Source organism: Dysidea avara, chromosome 15, assembly GCF_963678975.1.
Source record: "Dysidea avara chromosome 15, odDysAvar1.4, whole genome shotgun sequence".
Lineage (NCBI taxonomy): Eukaryota > Metazoa > Porifera > Demospongiae > Dictyoceratida > Dysideidae > Dysidea > Dysidea avara.
In genome coordinates, this window is record NC_089286.1 from 11,026,094 (window position 1) to 11,039,579 (window position 13,486).

Genomic DNA, 13,486 nt, shown 5'->3' on the forward strand with positions numbered 1-13,486 from the left:
GTTATGTCCTTGTTTAATGTTACATGTTCATTTGTATGTTGTACTTTTCCTTGTCGTGTTTGTACTGTGTACATAGTCACATGTATCCAAGGATTTGTATTTGTATTTTACACATCCTAAGGTCATGACAAATTAATATTATGTTTAACAAATGCAGCTGGTCACTACTTTGGCAAATTCAAAAATAAATGTAAATCACATGATCTCTCACCTTTCAAGATTGAGATATCCTAATAGAGCATTCATGTAAACTCGACAGTCAGGTGCAGCTGAAATTTTTACATTTATTTTTTGACCTGCGGTCACTACTGGTTGGAAAACAATCCATGAAACATGATCAATTTGGTACGGTCTAAATGATTGTTTTTCACTCATCTCCTCCTACAGTATGTTCACGTTGAGCTGAATCCTGAAAAACAGCTAAAAATTAAAAGTGGATTTTTTCTCAACCGAGTTAACATTTCAGCCAACCAGATGATTATTGGTAACAGCAAAGGTGTCAACAACAGACATGTACAGTTTGGCTCCATTACAAGTTCGGGAAAGGGCTGTAATGGACACTGTACTTATATGGCTTCCCCATAGGAAATGTATTGTGAAAATTTTGATTGGCTGTAAATATTATGTCAAACATCTGAACAAAAAGATTTCAAAATATTTTTAGCGGATCAAGCAGTACTACAAATGAGCCAAATTTCAAGATCATGTGTAATTGCATCCATGAGTTGTTAAATGTTTTTGAGGATTCAGCTCAACGTGAACGTACTATAGCTATATACGTTAAATTTGTCTAAAATAACAAGTATAACTCAAATCAATGGACACGAGCTTTGATTATTTTTTACTGTTAGACTCAGCCTGAAGGTGCCTTGTGGAATACTACAATACATATACAATGAACGTATTTATTATTGTCCAATTTTTTTGCTGACAACTAGTGACAGGGCAAGGTGATGATTTGCATGTAGTAGCTTGTAGTGACTTACCTTGTTGTACTCACTATCTTATTTCATAACAGGAATTATCCACTTTCCATAGTGACTGACCTGATTGTAGAGGCACTTCTCAAACTGTGACATTTGTAACACTGTGTAACAGGCTTGGCTGAAAACAAATGGCCATTTCATTTTTTCAGTAATGATAGTTGGTATGCACCGGCATTTAGACACAAATAGATATGGTATGCTTCAAGTTCACTAGTACTAGTACTACAAAAAAAAAGTAACCAAACAAGTACAAAGAAAAATCAGTTTAAATTCAAATAAGGATCACGGTAATGAAACAAGCAGATATACTGAGATATCTGCAGATATACTAGCCGACACTTAATCCCTACTTCTCTACCACAATATATCCCTATGATCCTTAATTCTAATTTTTCCTTTTACTTGTGGATATACTGTGAAATACAATTAATGCCTTATTAGGTAGGTCTACACCACACAGTTACTGGTAATATGTGATTCCTGTAATGAGACAAGTGAATTATTACCAAACTATAAACTACTCCACTAACTGTTAGGTGTTTTCCTTAGTGATCTTCTCCTGTTAGAGGATGGTAGAATAGGAGGAGTACATCCTCCACTACTGGGAGTGGTGTCCACAAAGAACACTTGACCACCACTAGACAATTTACTACTTGTCTTCCTGCTACTGGTCTGACTGAGTCTCTTTTGTTTTGTTGTCTTCACTTTCTTGTGTCTCTTCTTTACACTTGTTACTCCATCAGTTTGATCTGAAGTGGCTTCTTTAGAGAGGCTACTTGAAGGATTCTTATCTTCCTCTTCACATTCCTGTAGCATGTACTAGTGTATACTTATTGGTACAGTGTCCCCTACCACTGGTTCATCCTCACTAAACACTTCTTGTTGTGGGGAGGATGGTGTAGTGGACTGTATCTCCTACACAATAACATTAAACTAGTGACCTGATAGTAACAATAGCAATACAAAATAAGTAGTAGTCAATTTACAAATTTACTATAAAGTACATCAGCTCTCACAAAGAACGCTTAGCAAGGACAGTAGCTGATAAGTCAGTGGTAAAGTATGCATCATAGCACAATCTGACATACTTCAAGTTATGGCTGGTCCCACCCTAGTCATTAGGATTAGAGAGTATTACAATAGAAAAATGCCACAATTTTAAATAATCGCTGGGTCTGAAATTAACACACCTAATATAGTCATAGTCTCTGTGCAATACCATAAACAATGAAGCAAAGCTGTCTTCCTTCTAAACTTGAACACATCAATGAGGATGCAACATGGAGGAATGAAATAGTACACATCTATACTGGTGTGGTATACCTTGTATTGAGTAAAAGTTGCTTGAAAGAAATACAAATCTCAGTCCATAAACAGTATGTAGTACCAGGAGCTCATAAGTGCCGCAAGGCGTTCGCAACTTTGGCACTTAATAAGCTCTTGGTAGTACCCATCGGTCTAGGCAACTTCCCTAGTTTCACTACTGTTTTTATTTGTTTGATCCCTAATCAAACAAAACTTTCCTTGTACTTGTTTGTTTACCTGTTTTGTAACATTGTTATGAATGGTGCATCCAAAAATGCCGCATTAGAAGAAAGAATGGTGCCAGGCTTATTGTTTTTTGTCTGAATGAGTGCCCCATACTGAAAAAGTGAAGTGGCCATTACACTTCATTTTCAGCTATGCTCAGCCGTTACAGTGTTACAAATGGAGAAAGGCCTCTGCAATCAGTCCAATCACAATGCAAAACTCGCACAATTTCTGTTACAAACACAGGGAAGCCATCACATCACGCTATTGTGAATTGACTGTCAGCAATGATAAATAGGACACAAAGTACACAGGTAAGTCCACAAAGCATGTATTGTACGTGTTGTGGTATACTAAAGAGCACCTGTCAGGTTGAAACAATGTCAAACAATGAAAAAAATCAAGCCCTTAGCCTTAGCTGTTATCAAGTTACGCTTCTCTGAAGGAATCGGTCACTCAGGCAGTCAATCAGTGATTAGAAAACATCAACGAATAATTTTTTTTAAAAACAACAGGTCCTACTAAAGGCACTTTTGTACTTGGTTATACCTAACCATGCACAATGAAGAGGCTGGTTTCTGGTCATTTTTTTTTGTGAGAAAGTGCAAGCCTCCACAATCCCTAAAATAGAATACCATACTGTATGATACACTATAAGGCCATATCCTTCACTATCCCACTACAACCACACCTGATCAGCACTATCAGTGGATGATGGAACAATCACAGGATCATCAGTTGTGTCTGTTGTGTCCACTACATCATGATCACCAATAACTTGTAGTGACTGTAGAGTAGAAACAATTTAGTGATTACATCATTTGTTAAAGGTCAATTGTGGTCACATGATAAAATTGTATTTGTGGTACATGTTCCTCATGTTTGTGGGTACAGTAATAATAACCACAACACTAACCAACTGCCACACAAATAGATAACTCTTTCGTTGTTGTGGAGCTTCCTTTGTTGTGTAACAATAAATCTAATGATTCAATAGAAGTGTTTACAACACAGAGTACTACAATATGAAACATTCATGAAGCTACAAACTCAAAGTCTGATCACTAGTTATGTCAATATCTTGTGTTGTGTGTACTTGTGTGATGTGTAGTAACAAAATGGTGGGAAGGAAATTCACAGTACAGATCTTTACACAACACCACTGAGCTGTACAACCAAATACAATCATTCCCTGGTTGGCCAGAGTTCCATCAAGGCATCAGATTGTTTGTACAGTTTACCACTGGGCTCAGATAAAGCAGCCAGCAAAGCAGACCACTGAACCGTGGCTGTAAAATTTAATAGTGTATACTCACATCCAATAGTTCCTCAATAATGTTCTCTGTAGTGTTATATAACATCACCATGGTAACATCACCATCTGAAGATGACTGCTTTAAGTTTAATTTCTTCATCAACCTGTATGTGTGTAATTATAAATACAAAAAGAAATACATACAATTTTGTATAAATACATCAAGTTATACAAATACATGCAGCAAGAGAACACACGTACGTCACCTCGGGTGTGTGTTGTGTAGCCAGTGTACAAATCCTTTAGGAGCAGGTAATAGTTTATCAACCTGTTAACTGACATGTATCACTATACAATGATAACACCAGTCACACCTTAAAGTCACCAACTCCAGTTTGTGTGTGAAGTCTGTTACACATAATGCAACAACACAAGTACCTGTAGCAATAAAACTCTAACAGAACATACACTGAAATGTTCTTACTTGACATAACAATGATAATCCATCTGGAGAACTGACGTCTTGTCTATTACATACCTGTGAACATGGAGGAAGATGATTACAACATGATTACACTGGTCAATAGTACAATTACATGTCACCTGTTGTAACAAGTGATCTATTAACAGTTACATGATTGTTGTGAGCACATAGTACATTGCACATAAAAAGGTACACATAGATACAACAAAACTTTAATACTTGTTGTAAACACACATGCGAGTACGAACATGCACACATGCACATACACACGTACGCACGCACACGTACACACACTCTAATACAAGGTACTCTCACTTGTAAAGTGATAACAATACTGGTAGGGAACACTGAGGTAGTTTATCAGGTGAAATTTGTAGTACCACATTCAAATAATGTACACGAGAGTGTCCTACAATATCAGAAGATCAACATCACATTTGAAACATCAACTACACTATCATACAGTACTACTTGTACACATACTAAATAATTAGAATACACAAAATATCATGTTCTTAACTTTCAATGTTCTGTTGATCTGTTCTACTATACTGACATGTTTTGTATAGTGTTACACTGATATACATATTATCACATTTACTGATACAGATTATATTATAACCAATATTCTTCAGAACAGGGGTGGGGGTCACCTAAAGTTTGTGTGTACATTGCATTTGTAGTAATTAATTGTGCGGGCGGCAGAGTCTACAAGGTCTGCTACAGCTTTTCCACTAGCCTCAAAAGCCAAATAGTTATAAACAGCTAAGCCAAGAGTGTATTCCAGACCCTTTGCAAAGGGAATTGACTAATTACATGGGTGGCCAATAAATATACACAGCCTGCTATAGCCTTGCAACAAAACTTTTTGCAAACAAGTAATCCTAAACAGTTATAAAACAGTTACAACAGAATACCACTGCATTCACTGTCACATGTTCATTGCTGTCTTTACTGATTGATTGTGGGTTTTGGTTAATAGGGTAATTATTTCTGCTTCATTATCAATATTTGTAAAATTAGCTAATATTGGCTGTTACCAATTATTCAACCGATTATCGGTGTAACACTAGTTTTGTACCATGTAGCAGCAGTTTGCAACTTCTAATAATTTTTTTCTATAAAAATTTGCATGTTGAACAAGACAAGCCCAAGTGTACATGTAATGAATGATATTACACAAGTACTGAAGATATTTCACATGAGCTGAATAGTCTCTGTACAAAAAGTAGAGTAAGGAACATGACAGGCTCAATACATATTTTAGTTCTACTTAGTTTGCAATGGTGTGATTTACATAAATGTTAAAGCATTGCCGTGAGTGCTATGTGAAAAATAAAGTACAAGGCGTGGCTGAGATGCTAATAAAGCACGAGGCGAAGCCGAGTGCTTTATTGGCATCGAGGCCAAGTGCTGAGTGCTTTATTTTTCATATAGCACAAGCAAGGCAATGCTTTAAATGATTTATGGAACTTTCTAGTCATGTAGCTTCACCATACACCAGGACTCACAATTAACACGTGTTGCACGAATTATTAGCAGCCTGAATGCACACAAACTAGTTTAACAAAGTAACTCACGTGTAGTTCACCATAGTTTGGCATGGTAGACGTTCATCGCATATTTTGGCAGGTTTTGCTCACATCCCACAATCGATTCTATTGTGACACATGGTGAAGTATTTCCGTGATATCTCCAGGATTTGTCTGTTTACATTAACAAACGTAACAGCAACGTTACCTTCTCCCACCCATCATCGAAGCATTTAGGTATGTCTATAAAAGCAATCCAGTGGTAGAACTCGTATTGGCTGGGGTGATTGACCACTCAGCGTGTGGGGCTATCAGCCTTCACCGGCTTGGGCGATCAGTCGTACTGGCATGAGCGCCTCAGGCTAAGCCTGCACTAAGGCACATGGGAAACTTGTCTTGTATTGCCCACAAAGAGTGCTTTATTGTACAAATAAAGCACTCTTTGTGGTCAACAAAGCACTGTTTGCCCTAAAGTGTACTTTATGAAAACTAAAGTACACTTTTCCCTTTGATCTCATCCACACAAAGTTCTACAATATAGGGAAAAAACACTGTCGTTATGGAGTAATTAATTCTTACAGTAATGATGATGTGTGGCAGTCATGATAGTCAACAGTAACAGTGATCAACAATTATTACATTATGATCATTTTGTACAATACATTACTTTCAACTGGTAGTATGACTACATTTAACAAATATAAGAAAAAATTAGGAGTTTTAAATTACAGTAGGGACATTCTAGCTGAACTATCCCTTTCCATAATTGCATGAACTCCCTATAAGGTAACTTTTTCTAGCTGATCTCTCTACAGGGTAAATTGTTTTGTAGCTGATCTCTCTACAGGGTGACTGTGATGATTTCCTGGTAAGCTGCAGTGAACACTTTGTTCCCCAGAGCTAGGATCAGTGTATAATGCTGCAATAAAAAGTACTGAAACAAGCTGGATCGGAGTAGTACGTAATGTCCAAATACTGTAAAACAATAACAAGTGAATATCCCTATTGTACATTGAGTGCAACACAGTAGGGATATTCACTTGTTATTGTTTTACAGTATTTGGACATTACGTACTACTCCGATCCAGCTTGTTTCAGTACTTTTTATTGCAGTACTATACACTGTCCCTACTCTAATTTAAAACTCCTAATTTTTTCTTATACTTGTTTGTGAAGTTTTTTTGCAAACTCATGACCACTAAATAGCCAGCTGCTTTTCACAAAACCAGTCACAATATTTTAAAAGAGTTACTCACAGCAATATTATACTAGATTATGACTCATACAATAACAACTGATCAGTGGGCGTGGCTCTACATAAGCCTTCAGGCAATAATGGACGTGGATTTGTGCATACCTATGGACTGATGAATGGGCACGACTACCATATGTCTACAGACAGCAATTTACGTAAGTGGACGTGGATTTGTGCATAGACATAAAAACGAATATGTACATGTATTAAAATTAGTTTCAAAATGATTCCATAGGTAGTTAGTAAGTTTTTTCTTTATTGTTATTATACTAAGATCACAATTGATGATGGGTAGTGTATTCCAGATCTGTGGTAGTTGATTGAAGTAAAAGTTGCTAGTTAATACACTAGTGGGGTTTCTATTATGTTGTAATTTGTTACTTGTACCTAGAGGTGTATTTCCTGATGTAAAACTAATAAAGTTATTAATATTAAAGGAATTGTTTGGCAATTTTTAAACACTTTATCAGAAACATAATGTCTGAGATGTCTACAAAATACATAAGTGGCAAGATCTTAAGAGTCATTAATCGATGTTTATAATCACTAGTGTAGTCATTAAGAATATATTTTGTTGCTCTACGTTGAAGTCGCTCCAGTGTTTTAATGTCTTTCAATAAGTTGGGTTTCCACAGTACAGAACCAAACAAAAACTGACTTCTGACAAGTGATAAGTAAAATTGCTTCTTGGACTGGAAAGTGATATTTACTGAGAAAGAACACCGTAGTATTCCTAACATTTTATATGCTTTGGACAAAATGAAGTTATAATGAGGCTCTCAGTTCAGGTCTGACGAAGTTACAATTCCCAGGTCTTTGTGAGCACAAACTTTGGAGATGACATCAGACCATATAGAATAGGATGTGGATAGGTGTGGCTTAAAACTCATAAACAATGTCTTTGAGAGACTAAATAATAAATTGGTGTCTATACTCCATTCATTGAGCAAATTCAAATCTTTTTGCAATTCTATGCTGTCGTTAAAAGTGGTAATTGTTTTAAGGCATTTGGTATCATCGGCAAATAGAAATAGTAAAGAGGATAGGATGTGCTCAGGTACGTAGGTCATTAATGTATATCAAAAATAATAAAGGTCCTAAAATACTACTTTGCGGAACTCCTGATAAAACTAGTAAGAAGTCAGAATATTAGTTGTTGACCTTGACACACTGCTTTCTGATCCATAGCCATACATTTCCCGAAATACCAAATCTCCTTTAATTTACGTAATAATACATTGTGGGACACTGTCAAATGTCTTACAGAAGTCAAGGTAGATAACATCAGTTTGGTGAGGTGTGTTGATTATATTGTTGAATACAATAAGCAGTTGTTGGGTTACAGATCTGTTTTTAAGAAAGCTGAATTGAAACGATGTGATATATGAGTTGAGGTGACGTATTATTTTATCATGTAAGAGTTTTTCAAGTACCTTTGAAGCATTGCACAAAAGTGATATGGGCCGGTAGTTTGAGACTAGTCCTCTGTCTCCAGATTTAAATACTGGAACAATACAGTGTCCAAATTTCCTTGGCTACATGACACGCTATAGCAAACCAGTTAGTGTATAATACGTACTATAAAGTTCCCACAAAGTTTTCACATATCACAACACATTTCTAAATCCCACAAATTAACCATCACCTTCTTGTTGTCATTAGCATCATCATCAGTTGGTCGACAGTTACAGGTGAAGAGACAAGTCCACATCATCTGTTTCAATTTTCTGTAACTACATTACCAAATATGTAAATGAGTCACTAAATATAGTAACACTCACTAATCACGTGACCTCTTGGTTGGCTTAGCATCCACCGGATTGGTTGGCATGACATCCACAAGATGACTAAAGATCCTACAAACAAGAAATGTAGAAGTAGTTTATGTTGAAGAATTTAGCTCACTTCAAACACAACTTCAACCAATCCACCTTTACTTCCTGAACGAAACCAAAACAAAAATGCATATCAAATTTGTAAATACGTGTATACACAGACACATAATAAACTAACCAAGTCATTCACAAGCTGGTCACATCCTAAAGTAACTAGTGTTAGAGATGAGTGGTATTGTAGTTTTGAAGAATGGTACAAATACCTTGAATACCTTTATACTCACTAAAATTACGAATTGCACTTATAAGTCTGTTATTAGTTTTTTTAAGGAACAAAATGAAATGACAACTGAACTGGAAAGTAAAATTGGAAGTACCCCAATAGTAAACAAATCATTAGTGAATACTACTACATATACCAGCTTTGCTTGTGTGCAGGAAATGTCGGGACTTGGCTCATTATGGTCATGCACTACAAAAAAATTTATTGCTATATATGTTTAATTCAGTATTTTAGAAAACCACTTTGGTACATGTATTTGAAAAATATCTTCATTAACTAACACCTAAATACCTCCCAATCTTAAGCTTGGTATGTTTACAAATCTGTACCATTATTGGCTTCGACTTGCACAAGTATAAGAATTTTAAGTTCGATTAGAGATCACAGAAAAAAGTAGTGAAACAAGGGAGGTCACCTACACCAGAAGATATACTAGTGAACATTTAATCCCTAATTCAGTCTATATCCACACTAGTATATCTTCAGGTGTCTCTTGTTTCACTACATGTATGATCCCTAATCAAGCTTAATTGTTCGTTTACTTTGTAACATTATTATGCTGAACCCACTACTTCACCACATTGTCAGCAAAGATAAATGCGGCACAAAGGAAAACACAGGTAAATCCATGAAGCATGTATTGTACATGTTGTGGTATGCCAAAAGGCATCTGTCAGGCTAAAGCAATGTCAAACAGTGAAAAAATCAAGCTTGTATCCTTAGCCGTTACCGAGTTATGCTTGTCTGAAGGCATCAGTCAGTCAGTCAGTCAGTCAGTCAGTCAGTCAGTCAGTCAGTCAGTCAGTCAGTCAGTCAGTCAGTCAGTCAGTCAGTCAGTCAGTCAGTCAGTCAGTCAGTCAGTCAGTCAGTCAGTCAGTCAGTCAGTCAGTCAGTCAGTCAGTCAGTCAGGCAGTAGAAAATTCCATAGCAACTTTTTGGAAGCAGTCGCACTGAAATCTGAAGGCACTTTTGAGCTTGACCAATTTGCAATACACCATGTGGATATTGTGAGGTTGGTTTTAGGGTGAATTTTTTTTGGTCAGAAAAGCTAGCCCAAACCTTTATGATTCCCAACATACAGCACTAGAATACTGTATGAAATACTCACATACAGGGTGTACTCACACATACACTTCACTACCACAACACATGATCAACTAAACACACCTGTGATATAATCATGGAGCAGTTCATAATGTTGATGGCATCTTCTATAGAAAATTTATTATCCTAAATAATGCACACACAACATCATGACATGTTGAGTCAGGAAAAAGACAAAAGAGGTTTCGACAAATACATACAATGTAAAAACAATCATCTGTACACTACAGATAACACATACACAAGGAAGAACTCCATCACATGAAATTGATAAGGAGAAAACATCCTGACCACCTGGCAGACTCCTGTAAGCGTTCAAACATTAATCAGATGGCTGCAGGTTCGAGGCTGTCCAAATCCAGTCATGGATTTTTTCTCCTTTTTCTCCCTTTTCAAACACACTTTATGTAATAACTATAAACAGGCTGTAGGATCAGGTATTCTACAGACCTTCAGCACTTGTGCTGTAAAGCCTTATAAATAAAAATAATACAACAACCAAATGTATGGTTTTAAGTCTTAACACAGGCACACAGAGACAGGGGACATTATAGTACTGTGAGCTTGTGGGAGGGGAACTAGTGCTGCCACGATATAGAAAAATCTACATCTACAAAAGTTAAACTACGAAAGAAAATGGGTGTGAGGGAGATGACAACTAAGATTGGAGGTTTTGAAACACTTTATACTTGGTTTAGACAGTAATGTGAGGATGTGGCTGTAAACAGTAGTTTGCGGCCAAGAGTCAAGAGATTGTATCCAGACACTTCTACTCTTTTTTGTACAAGCAGTGGTTTTAAATGGCCAAACATCAGCATCATTAATTCAGCCCATGGAGCAGCATGTTCTGGAAGCCTTAAAGTGGTGATAGTGGAAAACATATATACAGGATATGATGGTGAAGTATCACTACAGTTAGGCATGTACAGTATAGACAAACACTATACACATGACCTACCATATTCCAGTGGTCCAGCCAGTGTTGTAAGATCTTCTGTTGCCAGTTAACATTTGTTGTGTTACTGGCCAATAGTAACTGAATATCTGTAGAAGTAACAGTATAGACATTACATAATACTAAACAGAGTGGCTACCAGTACGACACTGCCATACAAATATTTATTCATTTAACTGTTGTACGGCAATCATCCATCATAATTCTAGAATCAAACACACTAGTTATGACATTAAGTTTTGGTTTTGGTGAGTTCGAGGCGAGTCATAAACTTACCTTCATACAGACAAAGTCATCACTATGCTTAACAAGCAAACCTTAAGTTAGTAGTTGGGCTCAACTTAGATTTCTTTTTCACCCAGGTGATACAGCTAGCTAATATACATGTTTTTTGATGGTTCACATTTGTAAGAGGGAGTGGGTAGCTAATATAGAACTATAGCCTGACATAGAGCATCCTGGGTTCAATCCTCAAAACTGTTGCACTTCTTTGATTAGGGACCCATTAGTATAAGTTTTATTTTTAATTTAATGACTGCCAAATCAACACCAACGGACACAATACTAAAACTGGTATCTGTACAGGTCATGTTATACTGAATTTTATGCAACACAAGTATATTCTATATAGTCCAACAAAGTTGTCCCATCTATACACATAAAAGAGATAACAATTGGCAATACCTGTCCTATATCTTTGGGTCATACAACTCATTGTCATCCTTGCTGAGGACATTCAAATATAACAGTGACCACAAACTTTGTACACTCGTTTGGGTATAAGTACACAATTTTTTTTTTGAAATTTCAACTAGAGTAGGGACCATAGCACATTGATAAAAAGTGCTGAAACAAGCTGGTCTAGCGCATGATATTAAATCACAGTAAAACAATAAGAAGTGTTATATCCCTACTGTGCATTTCCATTATCTTGAGCACAGTAGGGATATAACACTTTTAATTGTTTTACTGTGATTATAAATATCGTGTATTACTCCAGCTTGTTTCAGTACTTTTATTGATGTGCTATGGTCCCTACTCCACTTGAAAATTCCAATTATTTGTGCACTTGTTTGTTAACTTTTTGTAAATTAAAATTATTATGACTGGTGAACCCATGCGTACCGCATCAAAAGTACTGGTGTCGCATGCCCCAGCTACACCTTTCGCTGTCAGCAAAGATGAATGGGACACAAAGAAGGACACTGGTAAGTCCATGAAGAATGCATTGTATGTACTGCGGTATGCCAAAAGGCACCTCTCGGGCCGAAGCAACATCGAACAGTGAAAAATCAAGCCCATAGCCTTAGCCGTCATCAAGTTGCGCTTGTCTGCAGGCATCAGTCAGTTAGTCAGTAGAAAATTCCATTAAATTAATATTTTGAAAAATTCCGTAGTAACTTGTTGGAAACATTTCGGGTTGATCTGAAGGCTTGGTTTTACCTAACCAATACTACCTCATCATCATCGGGGAATAGTGAGGTTGGTTTTTGGATATTTTTTTCATGGGCCACACCTACTCCTTTGTGGTCCCTACTATACAGTACTATCATACTGTATGATGTAGTGAGTGGACAATTAAAGAAATGTTTTTTGCCAATCATTTGACACTAAAACACATTACAGCACTCCCTCGAATACTGTAATTATTTGAACACTTAATTATCCAAAATAACTGTTCAATTAGAGTATTGTGAGCATTCTCTTAGAGTAATAGAACAGGGCTCTGTATATAAATGAATGGACTTTTGAATATCTGAACATGTCTTAGTATCAGATAAGGGGCACTGTACAGAATAATATACAGAGCAGTATACAGACTAGCATACTAGTATACAAGGTAGTATACTAGTATAGAAGGTAGTATACAGACTAATATACAGGTCACTAACACTGATGGGTAGGATCTTGACAAGTTCTGATCTCTGCTAGTCACTGGTCTAGCTGTCCCAACATCAGTAATGGTCTTCTGTCTACTAACGATGGAGTGACCTTCTCTCTCACCATCTTCTTAGATAAGACACTAAAGAAGAAACACACACATAATACTCCATGAATATGTACCCACATAAAGTAAATATCTGAATAGCAAAGAGTTATTATAATCAGGAGCCACCTGACTGCGGTGTGCAAAATAACAATGGACAATACATCGACCATTCACTTTAAAAATTAGGTCTCTGGATCCCAGATCAACAGATTACAGATCACACACACATCCTGAGTACAACTATGGGAGACATCAACAAGAGGGAAATCAAACTAAA

The 13,486-nt window shown here is 36.6% G+C and overlaps 2 protein-coding genes across 4 annotated transcripts in view; both read right to left on the reverse strand.

Annotated features, from left to right (window-relative positions):
* Positions 1 to 13,486, reverse strand: part of LOC136245998 (uncharacterized) — a 220,963-nt gene that overhangs the window by 175,703 nt on the left and 31,774 nt on the right. Inside the window, exons 4-8 of one of the 2 annotated variants that reach the window (XM_066037455.1) lie at positions 11,223 to 11,308; positions 10,328 to 10,390; positions 8,948 to 8,982; positions 8,836 to 8,898; positions 8,688 to 8,775 (exon numbers count right to left, since the gene is read on the reverse strand). In XM_066037455.1, coding sequence (XP_065893527.1) covers positions 8,688 to 8,775; positions 8,836 to 8,898; positions 8,948 to 8,982; positions 10,328 to 10,390; positions 11,223 to 11,308 — 335 coding nt within the window. The remainder of the gene's footprint in view (positions 1 to 8,687; positions 8,776 to 8,835; positions 8,899 to 8,947; positions 8,983 to 10,327; positions 10,391 to 11,222; positions 11,309 to 13,486) is intronic. The other variant, XM_066037454.1, reaches the window with a different exon arrangement.
* On the reverse strand, positions 1,161 to 5,928 carry LOC136245999 (uncharacterized). 2 transcript variants are annotated; one of them, XM_066037457.1, is made up of 11 exons: positions 5,836 to 5,928; positions 4,571 to 4,664; positions 4,256 to 4,309; positions 4,146 to 4,209; positions 4,038 to 4,099; positions 3,833 to 3,935; positions 3,433 to 3,498; positions 3,208 to 3,303; positions 1,839 to 1,901; positions 1,517 to 1,793; positions 1,161 to 1,466 (listed from the first exon to the last, which is right to left on the reverse strand). In XM_066037457.1, exons 3-11 carry the CDS (start codon positions 4,276 to 4,278, stop codon positions 1,447 to 1,449), a joined length of 774 nt encoding a protein of 257 aa, XP_065893529.1. In that variant the 5' UTR covers positions 4,279 to 4,309; positions 4,571 to 4,664; positions 5,836 to 5,928; the 3' UTR covers positions 1,161 to 1,446. The 2 variants fall into 2 exon arrangements, with proteins under 2 accessions (XP_065893529.1, XP_065893530.1); XM_066037458.1 differs by lacking the exon at positions 3,433 to 3,498 and having other exon boundaries at positions 5,836 to 5,923.